General features: G+C 35.4%; 1 protein-coding gene across 2 annotated transcripts in view; it reads left to right on the top strand.

Annotated features, from left to right (window-relative positions):
• LOC113078159 (PHD finger protein 19-like) overlaps window positions 1-21,274 on the top strand; it is a 40,862-nt gene that overhangs the window by 4,110 nt on the left and 15,478 nt on the right. For both annotated transcript variants that reach the window (XM_026250475.1, XM_026250474.1), the window contains exons 5-15: window positions 369-419; window positions 500-568; window positions 1,978-2,361; window positions 3,619-3,796; window positions 13,579-13,784; window positions 15,328-15,409; window positions 15,590-15,685; window positions 17,422-17,516; window positions 17,620-17,768; window positions 19,543-19,638; window positions 20,800-20,868. In XM_026250475.1, the coding sequence (XP_026106260.1) occupies window positions 369-419; window positions 500-568; window positions 1,978-2,361; window positions 3,619-3,796; window positions 13,579-13,784; window positions 15,328-15,409; window positions 15,590-15,685; window positions 17,422-17,516; window positions 17,620-17,768; window positions 19,543-19,638; window positions 20,800-20,868 (1,475 nt within the window). The remainder of the gene's footprint in view (window positions 1-368; window positions 420-499; window positions 569-1,977; window positions 2,362-3,618; window positions 3,797-13,578; window positions 13,785-15,327; window positions 15,410-15,589; window positions 15,686-17,421; window positions 17,517-17,619; window positions 17,769-19,542; window positions 19,639-20,799; window positions 20,869-21,274) is intronic.

Below are 21,274 nucleotides of genomic sequence, written 5' to 3'. Positions count from 1 at the left end.
GTGCCCTTGCTTGAAGCCCCATGGCTCGGTTTTAAGCCACAGATGGAGTCTCCAGTGTTTACTGCTGTCCCATATTACTTTCTTTTCCATTTCACCCATCGGGACCTACACTCCGGGACATGGATTATAGGAATAAAAAAAAAAAAAAAAGGCAGAAATCCAATGAATTTAAACTTCAAACTTCAAACACAACACATTAGTCGAGATATCTTCAAACGCAATGTGTTTCTCGCTTCAAATTAAGATTAAAACATCCGAATGAGATGTTTTGAAAAGTTTGCAGCACAAAATTATTGAAGCAAACCTTTCATCAGTGTGGTTAGGGAAAGTGACATTTGTTAATTTTTTTTTTTTTTTTTTTTTTACAGAAGCATGTATGCCCCGACAAGAAGACGACAAAGACTGATAAACGGCAAAAGGTAGAAGACCTGGTTTTGGTGTATTACCTTGAAAGTGGATGTACAAACAAGAACAATTCTAAAGTGTGTTTCCTTTGTAGAATAATCACCCAGGCAGCTCAAAAAAGAAAGAGCCATGCATTTTTTCAGAAGTTGGTTGTCTTTTTAAGGTTGGTCTTTTAACAACAGCACCAGTGTTTGTATGATAATCATGATGTATTATATAGTTTCATTTAAAAAAAAAAAAACTTTTCTAAATGTTCATTTGGGTTGTATGCCTGTTTGAAACAATATTTAATGTGCAAATACTTTTAAATTGAGCTCTAATATTCTAATATTAGCTAGAGAAAACTAATATTTTGCAGAAAAAGGATATGTTCTAAATTTAAAGGGACACTGAGTAGGAATTACTCCCATCTAGTGGTGAAATTGTATTTTGCATTCAAACTAATTTTGCTCTCCAGCGCCTCGCTTTTTCAAATGCGCGTTGCATCTACGGTAGGCGATATGTACCAAAAAGCTTTGACAGGATGTATTCTAATAGCACTTCGTCGAGTTTTCCTTCAGGTGAACAGGTGTGTTATTTCAAACAAACTGCAACATGACAACTAACAAACGAATGTTACAGTATGAATTACTGACTGTGGAAAACATGAAATATTGTAATTAGTAGTTATGTCTAATTTATTCGTTATATTTTCTGAATTATATGCATTGTTAGATATAAAAAAAATATTGTAATATAGATTGTAACACTGACTTACCTGTCGAGAAGAAAACTGGCCACTTCAGCGTCTCTTTTGAAATCTTTATCAAGCATTAGCTCTTTCCACCTAGAAAAGTCTTCCCCGACATTAACTCTTGTTTTCTGTAATCTACGGTCACGTTTCCTTTTACGTTCTATTTTTGACTGTTTTGGCGACGATGTTTTCTTCTCCTGTGGCGCGGCATATGTATGGTCCATAATAAGAATGCAATCCAGACTTTTAAACTTGCCGGTGCAGTTTCAAGCGCCTCTCACTGCTCTGCACCTGCGTTTCTGGCTCTGACCGAAAACGCGTTGTGGAAACGCGTTGGCTTAGTACTTTTTGTCCCTCTCTGCTATTATAGTTTTGCAAGATGGCGGAACTACATGGAAGCCTCCGTCGACCTACCCGTCCCATGTATATAAAGATAATAAATTCTTCATTTACAAGGATTAGTTTAAACATTGGCATAGGTATTTGTACACCATTGAGGGCATATTTATGAATAAAAATATTGATTTTAGATAATAAAATACCTAAAAAGTTACTTATTGTCCCTTTAAAGGGATTTTTTTTTTTTTTTTTTACAAATTAATAGAAATAAAAAAGTTTGAAAACCCCTGTATTAGACTTTATTATAATAATTATACTTTTTATGAATTTTGTTAGATTTTTGCTTTAAAATAAACAAACAAAATTGTTCATTGGTGTAACCAAATAAATAAATATATTCTTATTACAATTGTACTTCTTAAGTAAATCTTGTTGTTGTAGTGGGGGAAGTAGTATTTTATGACTGAATGATACAGTTTTGCTGCAACATTTTATTTCAGGGCAATACAGACAAATTAAAAGATCATGAATCCTGCAGCCATGTTGGCCATCTACAGCTTCTCTTGGATGTGACCAGGGCTCTTCAGCGTACCCTGAATTCTGATCTTCTTCAGCCTGGACAGTGTGGTGCTTCTCAGAGTGAGGGTGAGACTGAGACCGACAGAGGAGACCCAGGAGTGAGTGATAAGGCCCTCAGTCTTCATGACGATCAGGCTGAACTTGCTGTAGGCCAGCAACTGGATGTTCTACAGCAGAGGGTGCAGGTCATGGAGAACATCATCTCAGCTTTGAACCGAGAGGTGGAAAAGACACAGATCAGTGTGGTCGCGCTGGAGAGGGACCATTACAACAATCAGCAGCTCATTCAGCACTTGGAAACCAAGGTAAAAAGTCTGTTTCATGACACTAATGGTATGGGAATTTCAACTTCAAATGTAATGAAATGGTCTTGTAAACAGTGGTCAGTTTTAAAATGGCATTATTATGAGTTTTTATTTTTTTAGAAAAAAGCAGATTTTCAATACCAAGGGAACTTTTAGAGACTGAAAGGATAATGAAATTACATAGCAGTGGTGCTGCCACACTGATGCTCACATGCAAATGATCTGTATTCAAAATGTGAATGAACTGATAATGAAATATAGTAAAAGGTAAATGTATTAAATTGTGGTCTTTAATAATTAATTTAATCTAATGTTTCTTGAAATACCTTGCATGTTGTATGATAAGGTTATGGCTAATTCCTACTAAAGATGACAAGTATTATTAAAAATGACACTTAACAGTATTTATACAATTTTTTTATTTTTTATTTTAATTCTATCTAAATAAAAATATTCACATTGGAATTGTGCATCCTGCTGCCTCATTTCAAATGTCAGGAATTAAATGCCGTTCTGAACGGTGCACAAGCCTGATATCACACTATTTCCATCCTAGATTATCAAAAACAAAGCACTTGTTTTCCACCGTGTGTAAATAGCAACAACAGATTTCATTACTTTGATGTGTCCTGCAGTTAACTAGGCATTGATCTCACGCTGTGAATCTGCAATATGGTTGGAGCTAATTAAAGTGTTTGTGTTGCAAAAGAGCTGAAATGCTATATAGAAATCTCTGCAGAACATTTGTTACCTGAGATGTGTTTTTATTTGCAGCCGTTGGGTTGCATAATTCATGCTTTAAATAAGGACGCACATAAAACTAACAAAGGTGTTCTTTTGGGGAGATCTGAAATGCTAATTTATTTGTCCCTGTGCTCATTTTAACACTGGGAGGTGCTAACAAATAATTACGGCTGTGTTCTGACGCTCGACCTGGAGGGGTTATTTAACATGTGGGAGCTGAGATGACGTTCCTGAAATGCTGAAAATGAAGAGAAAGGTTGAAGTAAGGATGAGAAGGGAATGAGTGGTAGAAAATAGATTTGAGTGACAATTCTCCAAGTGCTGTTTAAAAAAAAAAAAGGATGTGTCTAATCATCTCCTTGTTTTTCTGTATTTCGAAGTGTCTCACACAATGCTGCCGGCATTAACCAGCTCTGAAGGTCCATTATGATACATTAGTATTGCGCTTTTGCAGTGAGCCAATCATACCTTTGGGTGGTTCATCCGTTATAATGTTTTTCCATCACATTCTAGGTAGCGGAACAGCAGCAGAGACTGGTCAGGAAAGACATTCACATCACTTCATTGCAGCAGTGTATCAGCGCCCAGCAGGCCGTCTCATATGATGGCACCTTTCTCTGGCGGTTGTGTGATGTCAGCCAGAGTCTGAGAGAGGCTGCCAGTGGCCAACAGATCAGTCAGTACTCGCCAGGTACCAAAGCAGATATCTCTCCTGTACTGTTCTGAAAGGGAGAATCATCTAAAAAGTGGAAAACATCTAAAAAAAAAAAAAAAAACATTCTGTCATCATTTACCTTCATGCCATTCTAGACCTAAATTATGGCAGAGTAATATATATATATATATATATATATATATATATATATATATATATATATATATACCAAGATAGAATATTTCTTTATTTTCCTTTTATGTTTTTGACATTTATAGATTTGGTGTGCTACAAAAATAAGATTGATAGATTCTAGATTGATAACATTCTATCTATCTATCTATCTATCTATCTATCTATCTATCTATCTATTTATCTATCTATCTATCTATCTATCTATCTATCTATCTATCTATCTATCTATCTATATATATATATATATATATATACTGTACATACACACACTAGAGGTTGCATAGACTGGTTGACTTTAATGCTCTACCATTACTCTTTGAACTTGATGCTGACTAGTTGCTGGTCCTATAGAAGGTGCAACAAAAAAATAAATATTTACAAGTCCTCATTTAAGCTCAGTTTCAAAACAGTTAAAATTTCAAATAAATGCATTCTCCGAAAGCGCTCCAGAATGTGATTATACCACCTGGACACTCAAAATTGAACGAGAGAATGTATGTTTTAAATAGATTATTGTACAGTTAAGTTAAAGGCAAAATATGTGCAATATTTATTAAAATATCTAAAAACCATTAGAAGTGTAATGTATTTTGCTGACTTAAATTATCCTGAATGTTTCGAAGAATGTTTATTCTATAATTTTTACTAGTGACATGGACCGTGTCCATAGTGTCATTTTGTCGCCTGCCAATGATGTCATATCCCCTCGATTTCCGTTTTGTTTGGAAACACCAAAGAGGCTTTAATATGTTGTGCATTTTAATAGACTGGTTAAGATCGCACAGAGTAGCATTATAACAGACCTTTCAAACATATCTTGTATGATAAAACAGCGCTGCTCCCCCCCCCCCCCCTTATAAGCATGACCAGGAGGAGCAGAAGCGGTCGACTGTAGCATTCTAAAAGCTCCGCTGCTTTCGAGCTGTGTGTCACGTTCGTTCAGCAGCTTCGTTTTCACTCTTTTACTAATGCATTCATGTAAATGTAATCTTTACTATGCTACTTTATCTTTATCTGATTTAGAACGAGCAGAAATCTGTCAGAAATATAATGTCCCAAAGACAAAAGGACTGTTAAAAACTAGCTGTTATAAGAGCAGTAGCCATGTGGGCTCGGGAAAGGCGCTATATAAATTAAACTTATTGTTATTATTATTATTATTATTATTCATTAAAAGAACTGGCTCATAGGACTTGGTCTCTCTGTGTGTTTTTGGTTCAATAAAAAGAACTGGCTTAAAGGAATCATTTGTTTAGGGCTATTAGTTGTGTTACATGTAATGAAGGTAGGTGGTGACTAAATGTTGTCCATATGATCTGTGAATCTTAGTCAAAATGAGCCTTATTTTTCTAAGCTTGTCCCATTTGCAGTTTCAGTTGACGTAATCAATATATTATTGCCAATCACTTCTCACTTTTGTGCGGAAGCAAAAACAATTTTGCCAGCACTGAATACTTTAATGCATTGGACTAAACTCATCAGGAGAGCTGTGGGGAATGAATGTTAGTTGTTGTCGTATATTGAAGTACAATCGATGCTCATTCATAAGACCAGTTCTAAAAAAATGAGTTGGTACCAGCGAAAGGGAAAATGAAAAAAGCAAATGTGCAGCTGTTACAAAGACTGAAATGGAATTGTTTGCCCAGTAGTCATGTGTCTGCGTGAACACAACCATAATAGACAGCAAGACCGAGAAAGAGAAAGACTGAAAGAGAACAACTGAAGGTAATTTCTTTCACATCATTTTAGAACAGGATATCAGAATAACTGTTGTTCCAATACAGCAGTCAGCAAAAGGAAACCATGCATTTGATTTTCGAGATGAAAGAAGCTCCCTGGTTATCTGATGCTATTTTTAAGGGTTTTAACTAAAGCACATCAAGCTTCACATAAAAACCACAATGCATTGTGTTTTTCAGCTTTCTACACTGCCAGGTATGGATTTAAAGTGTGTATGCGGCTCTACTTGAACGGAGATGGGGTTGGAAAGGGAACGCACATCTCTCTTTTCTTTGTTATAATGAAAGGAGAATATGACCCCATTCTCTCATGGCCATTCAGATATAAGGTAAAACACTAAAATCAAGCTGTCAATCAGTGAACCGATCAATCATTATTATGCACATTTGTGTTCTCTCTTAGCTCATGACACTTACATGCTGAATTCATACATTAAAGGAGTCATTACAAGGAACCAAATTCTTTGATCTTTTGAAATAAAAAAAAGGCTTTGATGTATAATGAAATTATACTTTAGATGTTGAACTCAAACGTAAATGATAAACACAAAATGTCCTTCCCAGTCCTGCAAGACAATTTGATTAAATTATTTGAATTATTAGTGTTTACAAGAATGAATACAAATTCAATTGGATGGCGGCATTAACTTGCAATAGCTAGGAATTTTGTTCTACTTTCGAATTTTTTTTTCAAAAACTTCCTGCTTCTGTCTTGCAGTGATTATCAATGTAAAATGAGCATCATGATGTTCTAGTCAAGAGTTCCTAACACTTGATGTGAGCCCTCAGAAGGGAACACTGAAGTGCATTACCATCTCATGTGTTTAGTACAATAATAACAAAAAAAAATTTAAAAAGCAGAAAGGTCCAGGTTTATAGATTAAAGAAAAACAAATGTCTGGTTTATAGATTTTAATACGTTTTGAGACAAAAAAAATAATAGAGTTTTGACTTTTCAGTGATAAATAAAAATACAGTTATCAGAAATAATGTTTGATTGGCACAAAGTAGTGTAGATTGCTTAATGATTCTGCTATTGAAGGTTAAGGTATTTTAAAGCTGCAGTAGGTAACTTTTGTAAATATATATTTTTTACATATTTGTTAAACCTGTCATTATGTCCTGACAGTAGAATATGAGACAGATAATCTGTGAAAAAAATCAAGCTCCTCTGGCTCCTCCCAGTGGTCCTATTGCCATTTGCAGTAACAGACCGCTCCCGGTAAGAAACAACCAATCAGAGCTGTGGTCCGTAACTTTGTTTGTGTTCACAATGTAGAAAAATGTATATAATAAGAGAGTACACCATTAATCCATTTTCCAAAACCGCGTTTTTAGCTTGTCCTGAATCACTAGGGTACACCTATAATAAGTGTTTATATTCGGACTATTTTAGATTGCTTCGGGGATACCGCGGCGGAGTAACCCAGTACCCTTGTGATTCTTCATAGACATAAACAGAGAGAAGTAGTTCCGGCTACGATGTTCTTCCGCAAGACGCAAGCAGTTCTGTTTATTAACCGCTAGAGCGTCAAAAGTTCCCTACCGCAGCTTTAAAAACATTAGAAACTCAAAATTTCACATTGAAGAAAGCATGTAGAATTACTTAACAACACATTCAAAGTGTTAGAGAGTGTAAAATGGTCATAAAAAACAAAATTACAGCTGTATGTTGCAAAAAACGTACTAAGTGCTCCTCAGGATAAAGAATTAATAAATGTATGATATGACCCCTTTAAAAGTGGCTTCAGTTGTAATGACCCAGCTTTGGTTCCTCAATAATGTGTCATCAGCATTTTCCATGACCTTCCACTGACATCTCCTGCATGTATCTGGCAGGTCACGTTCTTTCTCATAGATCAGAACCAGAGGGAGCACGTCATCGACGCTTTCCGTCCCGACCTCTCCTCTGTATCTTTCCACCGGCCCATTTCAGAGATGAATGTGGCCAGCGGGTGCCCCCTTTTCTTCCCTCTGGGGAAATTGAGGTCGCCTAAGCATGCCTACTGCAAGGATGACACCATCTATATCAAGTGCGTGGTAGACACCTCCTCTTGAACCATGAAGGCCTGGCTGTTAAGCATAACAATTCTGGATCTGGACAAAATGAATATGGAGTGCAAAGAAACAAACCCGGAAATATTTATGAACTGAAAAATTGAAGAGTTTTGTCTCGGTTGCATTTTGGATCTTTGGGTACATGAGTAAAGTAATATTTTTAGATTGACACTTGGCTCTTAATGTTTTAAACAGATTTTTTTTCATGTGTTATTTTGGATATATTTATGTTTTATTTATTATGGAATGAACTCTTTTGGATTTTGTAAAATCATTCTGACAGTTTTCATATTTTATATGTAATATTAAATGTGTTTACTACCTTGTTTTTGTTTCCTCATAGCATAGTTTATCTGCTTAATACATGTCTCAACATTGCAGATAAGCAATTTGTAATTTAACCTCTTTAAAATTTAAAACAATCAATATTATTTGCATTTACATATTTTAATTTAAAGAAACTGTTCAACTAAATACGTACTTACCCCTTTGACATCCAACAAAACAGATTTGGAAAAAGTAGCATGTAGCATTACACTGTATCACTTGCTCTGCAGTGAATGGGTGCCATCAGAATGAGAGTCCAAACAGCTGATAAAAACATCACAGTAATCCACATGATTCCAGTCCATAAATGAACGTCTTTTAAAGCAAAAATATGCATGTTTATTAGAAACAAATCCATCAAAGTCCTCTATTATTTGCTTTCTCCAGTGAAAAAGTTTGCACAGATCAAGCACCGTTTACAAGCAAAAACTGTTTTATGTTGGTGGATTTTGATGTGAGAGGACAAACAGGGTAATGACTTTATCCCTGCATGTGATCCATGTTATGAATTATTTTGCTCTGAAGCAGTTTAAAGTGAAAATGAATTGATGGATTTGTTTCTTCTTTCTGATTATTGTAATTTTATTTATTTTGTGCATTGAAAAATCAGTCAAGATTTTGTAGCATAGATCCAGATTAGCACATGAAAAGATCAAGTGGGTTCATGAATTTTTTGCATGATTTTATAAATGTATTTTCACTATGAAGAGTCATAATTTTTTCACAGAGCATCCGATGCTTACCACAATTTTTGCATATCAACTTGTATTTCCTTTTATATACACAATAGAAATGTTGCCGAACCAACACATTATATGTGCAAAATCAGCTCATAACTTTTTATTAATAGAAAGTGTAACTTTTGTAGCTGTGGCAATTATTTGCATTGTACAACACGATACCTTCAAGTTAACACTTCCAGGAATGTGTGCAAAACCAAAATCAGTTCAGCAAGCAAGCAGTTTTTAAAAGTCCTGAAAGTAATAGCCTATACTTGGAGAGAAACTTTATCCTTCCTGACACAATCAAATGATCTAAAATCAAAACTGAGAGATGAGAAAAGGACAGGCAGAATGAGAGATGAGAAAAGAACAGGTGGTTTCTCACAGTTGAAAGGGTAACTTTTTACAATATGTAAAAACCAACACCCTGAATCAAATAACTAAATACTCTTAGTCATCTGGAATTCATAGCCCCCAGTGTATATTGTTAGTTTTGTTCTGCGACATAAATATTTTTATATATTCAGCCCGCTATGACTTGTGATGTCTGCCTGAATCACAATGTCCAAATTTCGCAGAAATCTAAGAATATTACTGTTATGCCAGCAAGTATGTCCCATTATGTGTTAAAAATGTAACTGCATTGTTGCAGGTGCACTGTCAGCAAACCTTTGCTGAAGACATATATGCTGACAGCTCACTCTCTCTGACACATCTCTCACATCCACTCATCAAAACCATTACACTTTTTATAACTTCCAAGAATAACATTAACAAAATACATCTTCCTACATATTATACAGTATAACTATAATTGTAATATATATCTAATTTAAATAACTAACTATATATATTTAGGCTATAACTTCTGTATATAATTTTAATATCTATCTATATATCTATAGACTACTTATTATTCTACAGTAGCTAGCCTACATATATAACAGAATAATCTAATCTAATAGTTATATGAAAGTTTAAAAACTTTATTCTGTAATTTTTCTATCTTTATATACAAGTATGGCTTTCATTTCTGCCTTGCACTGCAGTCTTTTCCCCTGTCACGTTGTACTATCAGAGCATTTAATATCATTTTGTCATTGGAGCAGTGCTTCTGTAGCCCCTCCTCGAGAGCGCTGCTTCTGTACTTCCTGTACGCGGATGATGATGATGATCGGGTTATGTTAATTACATAAGCAAAACGTAAATGATTCGCGGGAAAAGGTGAAAAAATGGCGACGTTCACTGACTACATTTCTGCGCCGCTTGAGCTGTAAAAACACCAGAAGCTCTCGTACGCATCGCGAATGGGATTTCGGGCTGCCAGAGGAGGAATAGCTGTACTTTTGGCGCGTTTTACCCGCGGGATTGGAGAGAAATCAAAGCGGTAATCTCAGCGAGAGATGTGTTTGAATGTGACCAGATTCAAAATCTGCTGCATTGTAGTGCGTAACAACTCAGATGCACTGATCTGACGAACTTAATCATGCATACGAAGGAGAACAGAGTGATGTGTGTGTTTTGTGCATGTTATGTGTTGATTACAGCTAGTGTGAAAACTTCCCTGAGAGAAGTTTTGCCAGTGCCTAGGTTTCCAGCGTGCCCTGATGATGTTGCATGTCTTGAAATGGGGAGGGAGTCCGTTCTAAGATTCGCAGTGGCTATTATTTATTGAAGTAAGTTAGCTGAACTGATAGACTCTTGATAGAAGTTTGAATTGATAGAAGTTGGTTTGTTTATAGAGTGAACTTTCATGCAGGAGTGCATGCTTTTATAGTCGATGCAATAGTTTTCTGTCTTATTTTCTGTCATGCAGAGAAAAAGCACGCATGTTTGATTCTTATTGTTAGAATACAGTTGAAAATCGTGTGATTCACGGCCGCCTGGTTTCGATTCATGGTGCATATTAGCAGAAGAAAACTGCCAGAGATCAATAAGTTCACTTCACATGACGATGAGTCAACCAGCTCCGTTTCTCAGCTCCCCAGTTTTTTTTTTAACCTCATCAGGGTTGAGATTGAGTCAGACAATATTCCCCATGTGCACTGTTGTGGTTGGACGAATATATTTGCAGTTCTACGCACATTCAGTACATACTTGCTTACCTGGATCACACTGAGTAATTCCTAACCACATGGTGGTTTATGGATAAGATCAACGTTGTTAAAACTACAAAACATCTAACGGTAAACATATAAACTTCTTCAAATTAATAGATAAATAAAATACGAAGTATATATTTTTATATAATTATTATTTATTTATTTTTTTTAATTTTTTTTAGAAAAACCACATATATATATATATATATATATATATATATATATATATATATATATATATATATATATATATATATAAGTTATATATAATATATAGATTATATTTAATACTACCGAGTTCATTTTTTTTTCATGCACAGTATGGATTGCTTGTATATTGATTCAACTCAGTGATTTGAATCTTTTGAATCAGTTCACTGACCTGACTCGCTGAGATTGCTCGTCACGCCATTAGGTGGCGACATGTTTTTAATATTCTAAGTGAGCCATTGAATCACTCAATTTAACTGAAATCTATTACGAGTTTCCAGAATGAGGGTTTAAGCATCATATAGTTTCGCCTAACACAGCGTCTCTACCGGAAAGCTAAAGACTTTCTACACTGGACGCGACCGTTGAAAATCATTTGAAATTTGTGTCAATATGTCTTCTGTCGGGATTTTTCGTGTCACGCTGAGAATTTCCTTCTTGTTTTCTCGTTATAACGACTTAATTTTCTCTAAAAAGTTATCCACTTTAATGTACGTGGAGCTTCCTCGTGATCGCTAAAATTTGTGCAGTCTTGTTCATTACTGACATTTAATTAATTCAGAAATGTTAAATGCTTGAATCAATATGATTATTTTGTGTATAAAGTTCTTGCTAGATGCATGAGTTTCACCAACACGTTCTGTGTCATAAAATAACTGCTTATCAAACCCAAGGTTGACATCACTGTATTCTGTTTGCACCTATATCTTTATTTGTGCTACTTTTAGGCATATGATTAGGTAGTTAATAAGAGGCAATGTTTTGTTTATCTACAGTAGGACGGGATTTAATGGTAGGCTATTTGTGATGTGCTTCTTTTCCTTATTATTAATCTTTATTGTTAACCATATTGATAAGAAATGTAATGTATATTTAAGGTGCATAGGCTAATTTATTTCAGTTTTGTTCAATAATGTTGTCCTGCACACACACATACACTGGACATGAACGATCTTTTCAAACAGAAGCTTGTAACGCACATTATATATCTGTCACAGCATATAATGACTACTAAAAATTACTAATTATATATAATTTTATTTCAAATTAAGGGAAAAATAAAAGTGAGTTTATTTCAAGAAGCTCTAAAAGATCTAAGAATAGTTCTGCATCCTTCTGAAGTGTTGGCGGTGTTGCCATTTAAACATGTTAATTACAAAAACAAATCGTTTGGTGTACGGTCTCTGGAAAAATCAACAGTGATTGATCAGCCTTTATTTATGTACAGTATTCTACGTAGACGTTATTACCTAGGCGAAGCAAAATTTGCTGAAATATAGGCTACAGTAAGAGCACCTGCATGGTTGTCCATCAGATGCCTGTCAAAGTTGAGTTCGTTACTTTAGCAACAGTAAAACTATCATGTCGTTATAACGAGAAAACAAACTTTCATTATGTCGAGATAACGAGAAATTAAGTCGTTATAACGAGAAAACGACTGGTTATGTCGAGATCATGAGAAAATTAAGTCGTTATAACGAGAAAACGATTTTCGTTATGTAGAGATAACGAGAAAATTAAGTCATTTGAACGAGAAAACAAGAAGGAAAAACATTATAATGCATGGCCGCTTAGAACTTCCGTAGTAGTCTACAAATTATATCTTATTGATGATGATGTCTCCTTATTTTGAGATGTCTCATTCTATACTGTTTTGAATCTCATACAGACTTGAAACACTGAATCGATCTTTAAAGTGGGCGTGTTCTTACAGTAGGTCCAGCCAATCACATTGCATCTTCACAGCCGTTAATCGAATGCTATTTGCTCATGCTGTAATCAGTCCTTGAACGTCACAAGACTTCACTAAATAAGTAAAATAAACTAATTTTAAGTAATAATAATAATTAAAAGATTATTATTATACAACTTTATACAGAATAAAGTTATCTAGTCAAGTGCATGTTCCTAATTTTACTATCAAATAAGTGGACAAAGCTGCAACTATCCCATTTTGATTCCAATGATTTTCCCTGAGAACTAGAAGACTGTCATGTTTTTAAAGCCTTATTTATGCTAAATGAGCCATGCCTTTAGATTGATGGTGTTCTGCATTTATGCTTATCGATTGATTGCGCACATAAATCCTGAAAACCTTTTTCCATCTATAAATACCTTTTGGGCTAATTTAGATTAAAAAAGCAACTGGAAGAGAAATAGTCAGACTTATTATTTTTGCTGCTTTGCCGGAGTGTTTATTCGTATATGCAAGTGGACTGACCAGTGGGCAAAACCCATCATTATGTCAATCTTTACCTTGATTTCTGTGGGAGTTTTTACATTGAGATTTGTGGTCACCGAGGTTTTCATATTTAAACCTTTTTTAAATAGAAAAACACCAAAAAAATTCCAAAAGAGTGTGTTTGAATGAAATATTATGCAAATAATTCCACTGGGAAACATCACATGTGATAAACTTTGTGTAATCTACATATTTTTCATGATTTGTGTGTTCTTACTAACAGGAAGTTTAGGTGTGTCTACTGTCAGCATGTTGGAATCGGCCTGTCGGGACGGATATCTGACAGTCAGGTCGGAACCTCTAGAACCCAAGCACCTGCTTCCCAAGAGAGAGAAAACCTGCAGCGAACAGGAGACCAACTTGACCGTGGGCCAGTACGTGTTGTGTCGCTGGTCTGACGGCCTTTACTACCTGGGCAAGATCCAGAGAGTGAGTTAATGATACTGTCCAAGTTTATATACCCCTGAACTGAATGCACTGAACATCTCTATTTTTTTTTTTATTGCACACACAGCACTGTATATCCTCCTGGAACATGGCAACATGAAAAGTTTAAAATTAAGTTGTAATAGTGGGAAAGTTCATTAAAGGAAAAGTTCACCCAAAATTGAAAATTTGCTTAAAATGTACTCACCCTCAGGCCATCCAAGATATAGATGAGTTTGTTTCTTCATCAGAACAGATTTGGAGATGCATTACATCGCTTGCTCACCAGTGGATCCTATGCAGTGAATGGGTGCCGTCAGAATGAGGGTCTAAACATCTGCTAAAAACATTAAAACTTCAGACCATGGCTAAAATAACTCTATATAAAGACCTCTATCAATAATATTGCTTTCTCCAGAGAAAAACTTGTCTCGTTTGAGTCAGGAAAGAAATATGCACAGATCAAGCACCATTTACAAGCAAATACTGTCCAAAACAGTGAATTTGATGGAGTTTTTGAAGGAAGCACTGAAGGAAGCATTAGCATGGTTTATGGACTTGTATTTTGTCCAGAAGTGGTGGTTTAAAGTTAAAACGCCTCACTGATGAATTTGGTTCCTATAAACGCACAGCTTTTCACAAGACATTAATTGATCAGCTGGAGTCGTGTGGATTACTTGAGGATTACTGTGATGTTTTTATCAGCTGTTTGGACTCTCATTCTGACGGCACCCATTCACTGCAGAGGATCCGTTGGTGAGCAAGTGATATAATGCTAAATTTCTCCAAATCTGGTCTGATGATGAAATAAATTACGGTTTTGATGTGCATGTTTTACATTAACAATTTACAATGGAAAAAAAATATATAATAATAAGAAAATATTTAATTGGAATATTTTTACCCTGTTTAAGGTGATAAGACATGATGTACCTTACAAATGATATTTTTAATTAAGAAAAGGGACATGTCTGTCTTGAAAAAGAAAATTATACTGTGCTTTGAAAGCCCAGGCTGTCCACTTTAAGAAACACCAGCTATATAGAAGACCAAAATGTATGGCTGGGTCCCATGAGGAAACATACAAGAGGTGTTCGTGACCTGAAAGAATGTTCGGTAACACTTTAGTATAGGGTCCAATTCACACTAATAACTAGTTGCTTATTTGCCTGTCTATTATTAACATATTGGCTGTTTATTAAAGTACATATAATGCATGACATCCATAATCCTACCCAATACCCTAAACTTAACAGCTACCTTATAAACTATTAATAAGCAGCAAATAAGAAGATAATTGAGGCAAAAGTCATAGTTAATGGTTAGTTAATAGTGAGAATTGGACCCTAAAATAAAGTGTGACTGAATGTTTGACACTCATGAAAAATATTTTGGCAAATATATATTCATGTTTATTACAGTTTCATGTTTGCATTTTAACAGTACATACTCCGTTCACTTTATTAGCCATTTGCAGTATGAAACCACATTGGAAAAAAATGTGCAAGAAGCTCAAAGTACATTCCTTATTCCATTTCCTCTATAGGTGAGCACCTCAAAACAGAATTGCTTTGTGACGTTTGAAGACAACTCCAAGTTCTGGGTGCTTTGGAAAGACATACAGCATGGTAAGCAGTTGAGTGAAATATGCATCGTACAAACCCAGGATTTTTGATTTCAGAAGAAGCAGCAAAAAATCATCAGCAAGCTAGAAAGCCGATATTTTGTTTGATATGTCAGTGTGTGTGTGTGTGTGACAGCATGGTGACGAGGTAACTGAAGCTTTATTCTCTCGTTCTCTCGCACAGCTGGTGTCCCTGGGGAAGAACCCAAATGCTCAGTGTGTTCTGACATGTCTTTGGTTCCTGGTAATGAAATTCTTATCTGTGGGAAGTGCGGAATAGGTGAGTCTGAGACAGACATGGGCACTGTCTGTATTCTAGTTCATTACGTAGCACATAAAACCCTGATATATCGCAGTAAAACAGCTTGCTTTTGCTTGGAGAAAGCAGTGATTCATTTTAAAGAAGTACTGACTCAGAAACTCAATGAGTGATGCTTGTATTGCATCACTCTGACTATTACTCATTCTTAGGGTTAAGGATTTGAGATAATGTGTATGCTAATGTACACCGAATGTACAGCTGACTGTTAGACAGACAAATTTAGATTTAGATTTTCTCTCCTCCAGGAAAACAATATATTAATGAGTCCTCATCTTGCACAGGTAGATGTGTGTCCAATGAAATGCCCAAATATTATTAATTGATGGGAATAATAATAGTAAAAATAAAATCATTTTGTAAAGTGAATGCTTTCTACAATGAGCATGTCCCTCCCCTAAATAACAATAATAATAATAATAATTATTATAAATTATTAAATTTATTTGTTAAATAGGTTAAAAAATAGTAATTTATTGTGGTAAATGAATATATTACAGAACATTTAAAATTATATAAATTTTACTTATTTTATTTGGGTTTGGGTGGGACGGCTGATGGTTATTCTGTTTGTGCCAACCACCTAGCATACACCCAAAATGTCCTACCAACTATGTAGCCGCACCCTGGTAAACTAAAATTGTAATAATAACCAAACCCATGTCCATGTCTTGGGAGGTTACTAAAAAAAAAAATAATAATAATTTTGTTGTAATGTAATGCATTTGCACTATTTGCAAATAATAAATGACGTAAAATTTGTCATTCTGCATGCTATGAACAGCTCCAGGGCTGTTCTGAAGATTACAGATCGTACTTCTGCATCTTTTCTACTTATGTGTAGCACAGATTAAAAAAAAAAAAAGCTAATTTCTACTGCATAGACAGAAAACGTTTATTAAAATCCCTTCTTGTCAGCAGTGAATTGCTCATTTAATCTTATGCCTAATATGCTGAAGTTTCTTTGTTTCATCACGTTCATGATTCTGTCAAAGTTTGACAGTATTGATGTCGGAAGTTTCACATCTCTATCTTAAAATGGTTTACAAAAGCAAAATATTTACTGTCCGGCTAATTGCTTCCTATCTTGCACTCTATCAACTGATTGTTAGAACTTGTCCTCAGCTTTTGTGAACAGTAGTGCCCGCTTTCTTTGATTTGATCAGCTCATTTTCACTCATTTTGACAATGATGAGTGCTGTTATTGTCATGCTACCAACAAACAGAGTTAGCCATATCTGATTTATTTTGTGATTATATTTAATGTCTGTGGTAGTTACGCCTCTGTAGCTATCGCAATTTCTTCAGAAAATGTAGAAATCTAGTAATATAAATGTTGTTTTGACTTCTTGCATGATGCAACGGCTGGGGAACTCCTCTGCCTGTGAAAAGAACTGATTAAAATGTACTTGTGATAATATATTTAAAAAAAACTGGAAGTGGAAAATGTGGTACAATTTGCATTATAAATGCCATAGCGTCTACAAAAGCAAATAGAGAGCTATTCTGCATGTCTTTGATGAATTTAGGAGGGTTTGGTAAGACTGCACTACAGTAATGACTCGCCTGAAGTGGCTCTCTGAAGTCTCAAAGATTAGTGTCGACTTCAGCTCTGCTGGTCATATTTACACATCTTTTTCTTTTTTTGTGGTAATATTTGTCCTCCGTACTTCCACATGCTTGCCTTGCATCTTCAGGCTATCACCAGCTCTGCCACTTGCCCCCAGTGGAGAGCTCAGCTGACCTTTCTCCATGGTTCTGCAGAAAGTGCATTTTTGCTTTAGCTGTGAGAGTAAGTCTTTCATATCCGTGCGTATACACTCTTTTCTCTTTCCATGTAAATGAATGGGGATCGGGGAGGCCATGTTGCTGACGTGTGTTTCTTTATGTGGCAGAAAGGGGGAGCTCTGAAAAAAGGGCCAATTTCTAAAGCGCTGCAGGCCATGAAGCAGGTACTGCCCTATAATCCAGAGGAGCTGGAGTGGGACTCTTTGCATCGTACGAACCATCAGCAGTGCTACTGCTACTGCGGAGGACCCGGAGAGTGAGTCTGCTCTTGTTCGTCTATTTACTTTCATTTTGTTCTCTTCTTTGCTTGGCGTCTTTTCCTGCTAGAGGTCTAGGCATTAAAAACAGATTCAGTGTAGTGTACGCACAGGAAAGCAAAACTGTAATGTACTGGGCATAACATCTGTCACATTGTTTGAAAGCTTTGGGACGTTTGATTAATTGCAGTAAAGTGGTTTGTTTGTGTGTTTCAGTGAAGTAAATGCAGTGAGGAGAGTGTGACAAATGCACACACACATCTCTGCCTCGTGTGCTCGGTTGCTGTCTGCTCGCTCATTGCAATCATTTTGATCAAAACACAATTGTATGTGTTATGCATCCAACAACAGAACAGGGACTGTCACGAGATTGTTAAAACATAAACAGTCCCTACATTGCTTCGTAACAGATTATTATTCAGTCCCTCCAGAAAAACGCAGATTTTTTTTTGTGATTGTTGCGGGCAAAAATCCTTGATTTTGCGGCACGTTTTCTTAAAAAATGCGATGGAATAGGCGGTATATTTTTGCAATTTTATGCGACGAAATTGCATGAACTTACAAAAACTGCGGTTTGATGAAAGAGAAAAAAAGGTGATTCCCCCAACACCTTTTTCTCACTAGGCTACTACCTTAATGTAAAGAGTAATTTCTTATTACTTCCTATGATAAGCGAGCATACTAAATGACAGAATATTTAAGTTGCAATCTCTTACTGCAACGTAAATTATTTTACATACTAATAATCACAACTGTAAGTTTTTGGTACTGTTCTGTAACAAAGAAGTGCAATCTTACTGTAAAGTTGCATCAACTTCTGAATGTAACTATAACAGTGTTAGTAGCCTAGTGAGAAGGGGGTGTTGGGGAATCACCTTTTTTTCTCTATTTCATCAAACCGCAGTTTTCGCAAGTTCTCACAATATAATTTGGCTCCACTGTCATGTAACAAATCAGGAAACTGCTTCGCGCGTTCTTTTGTGCTTATTTTTGTTGGCAAATAAGAAATATTTGCGTGCTTCAAGTTTCACCGCGGGGTTTGCAGATGATGTTCACGTCACGTAATTACGTCACTTCATAAGGTTCCCATGGCAATAGGGGGAAAATGGCGCTTTACTTGTGTGAAGTAAACGCAACATTTTTCAACTTTCTGCCAATATATATATGTGAGTTTTTTGCAAGAAAATACAGGGATTATGAAATCATGCTACTGTAACCCCGCATATTTTGCTTTCTGAAATCGGCAATTTATGCGGCAAAAGAGCGGCGTATTTGAAAAAATGCGACCCCGCATAAATATGCGGCCTTTGGCTGATTATGCATTAAATCAGGCGATCGCATAATCACGTTTTTCTGGAGGGACTGATTATTAAAGCAGCTGGCTTTATATGTGCACTGTGACACTCAGTAGAGTTCAGAAAGTTAAACGTAAGTTATACATTTTATGTGTTAGTTGCAATGACAATAACTAGAGCAGTATTGTTAACTACTAAAAACTAAAACTATTCAAAATCATTTTATTAATAATTCAAATTAAGGTGGAAAAATTCAAATACGAATAGAAGATAAAAACGTAAAAGGTAAAGAAATGTTATCTTCGCATCTTGCAGCTGTTCTAAATGGAAAGAAAAAGGCTTGCGCATAACTCCATCATCACTCCACCAGTTATTTTTGTTTATACTGAACTGTAATTGGTCTGTTTAGGTCTTTGTGTTTTGTGTTCAATAAGAAACATTTGACAGTTCATCTCTTATTCTCTGATTTTCCCATCAGGTGGTATCTGAAAATGCTGCAGTGCTTTCGCTGTGAGCAGTGGTTTCATGAGGCGTGTACGCAGTGCCTACAGGAGTCCATGATGTTTGGAGATAGGTCTGTACTGTACAGAGCTACATTTATCACAGAATCAATATTCTGCCATCCTTTAGTATGGATTTCTCATCTCACACCTCAAATCTAGGAATTTCCCTGAAAAGCAATTGGCTTTATATCATTATATATAATTAAAGTGATGTTTCCAGTGATTTTGTCATGGCTGAGGGGTATTTTTTAGGCACAGCTTGAAAGTGGAGAACCTATAACCTTCCTTAAATCACTGTAATGCACTGTAATCTCATGTGGCATATTGGTTTTATAAAATGACAAGAAGAGTAATATGATGAAGCAAAACAATAATCAATGTATCATTTAAAGAGTTCAATTATATTGAATATTCGGGATGTATTCAATATTTAAATAATCCAAATAAAAATAATTAAATATTTTTGGAGTGTATTATATATTTAAAATATATTGAATATTTAATTAATTGAAATGAGCCATTCTTAAAGCAAAAATCACTCATGTAAAGCAATCAAAATAGGAAAAGATTTAAATTAGTATTTAAATCAAAATAAACAATGATTACGTATTTAAAATACAGTATATTCAATATTTAGAATGTAATATATATTTAAAATATGTTCAATATTTGAATTATTATTGAAATAAAAGTTAACTTTTCTTAAAGCAAAGATCTCTCATGTAAATATCATTTTTGTCAAACCTGCTACACTCATGGTATAATTTAATTAAATAATTAAATCTAATTGGTCTAAAATCCAACTGAACATAACTGTAAAAATCAGATATCCTCTGATTGGCTGTGATTGTGTCGTGCAGCTGTTTCACATTCATGGTGTACAGACAAATTGCTCATTGCTGAAAATTGCTCTTTCGGTGCCTTCGAACACTGAATCAGTCCAATAAGACTTTAGCCTCGGCGTTATCTGTTTTATAATGAAATATAAGCCATTGCTTTTCAGAAAGATCAATGAATGCAATAACCAAAGTGAAATTCTACTTGCAGCATCTCAACTGTATTGATTAGTGAATATTGAGACAAACTTAATGCAGCGTCGCACACAGGCGAGATTACATGCGTTAGGGAATTTTTAAATGATCATAATAAGTCGAGCTCTATTTTTTTACCTTTTATAACCTTTCCAATGTCTGTCATTTAAATGACTCTATTTTCTGTCTTTTATGTTATAGGTTTTACTTGTTCATTTGTGCGGTGTGCAATAAAGGAGTGGAGTACATCAAGCAGCTGGCGCTCCGATGGTAAATGACAGCTCTTCTTTTCCAACCTAGCAAGTGATTGCACCCAGATCCGTGTCACAATTCTATAGTCAAAGTGTCGGATGTGATTGATGTGAGCAGGAGCTCTTCATCCAGAGCTTTTATTCTCAAGTGCCAGGCTATTTCAGAAAGTAAAGAGGGTACATTCCCTTTTTTTTAGAGTAGCAGTTGTCTGGACATTGATTCTTGCTTTTTGTCCCAAATGAGAAATAGCCATTTGAAAGGAAGATTTGGTGCTGAGAGGATTTCTTATGATAGCAGGGGATTACTCTTCAAACACAGTGAGCTGGATGTGTTGGATATTTAGGTATGAAGCCAGTCTCGGTTCAGATTTAAGCTTTATCCTTCTTAAAAAGTCTGGTGTGTTAAAACGGACCTTGCCTTGTGA

The sequence above is a fragment of the Carassius auratus genome, unplaced genomic scaffold, assembly GCF_003368295.1.
Source record: "Carassius auratus strain Wakin unplaced genomic scaffold, ASM336829v1 scaf_tig00024441, whole genome shotgun sequence".
Taxonomy (NCBI): Eukaryota; Metazoa; Chordata; class Actinopteri; order Cypriniformes; family Cyprinidae; genus Carassius; species Carassius auratus.
The sequence above is the reverse complement of the archived record's forward strand: the minus strand, read 5'-3'. Positions and strand labels throughout refer to the sequence as shown.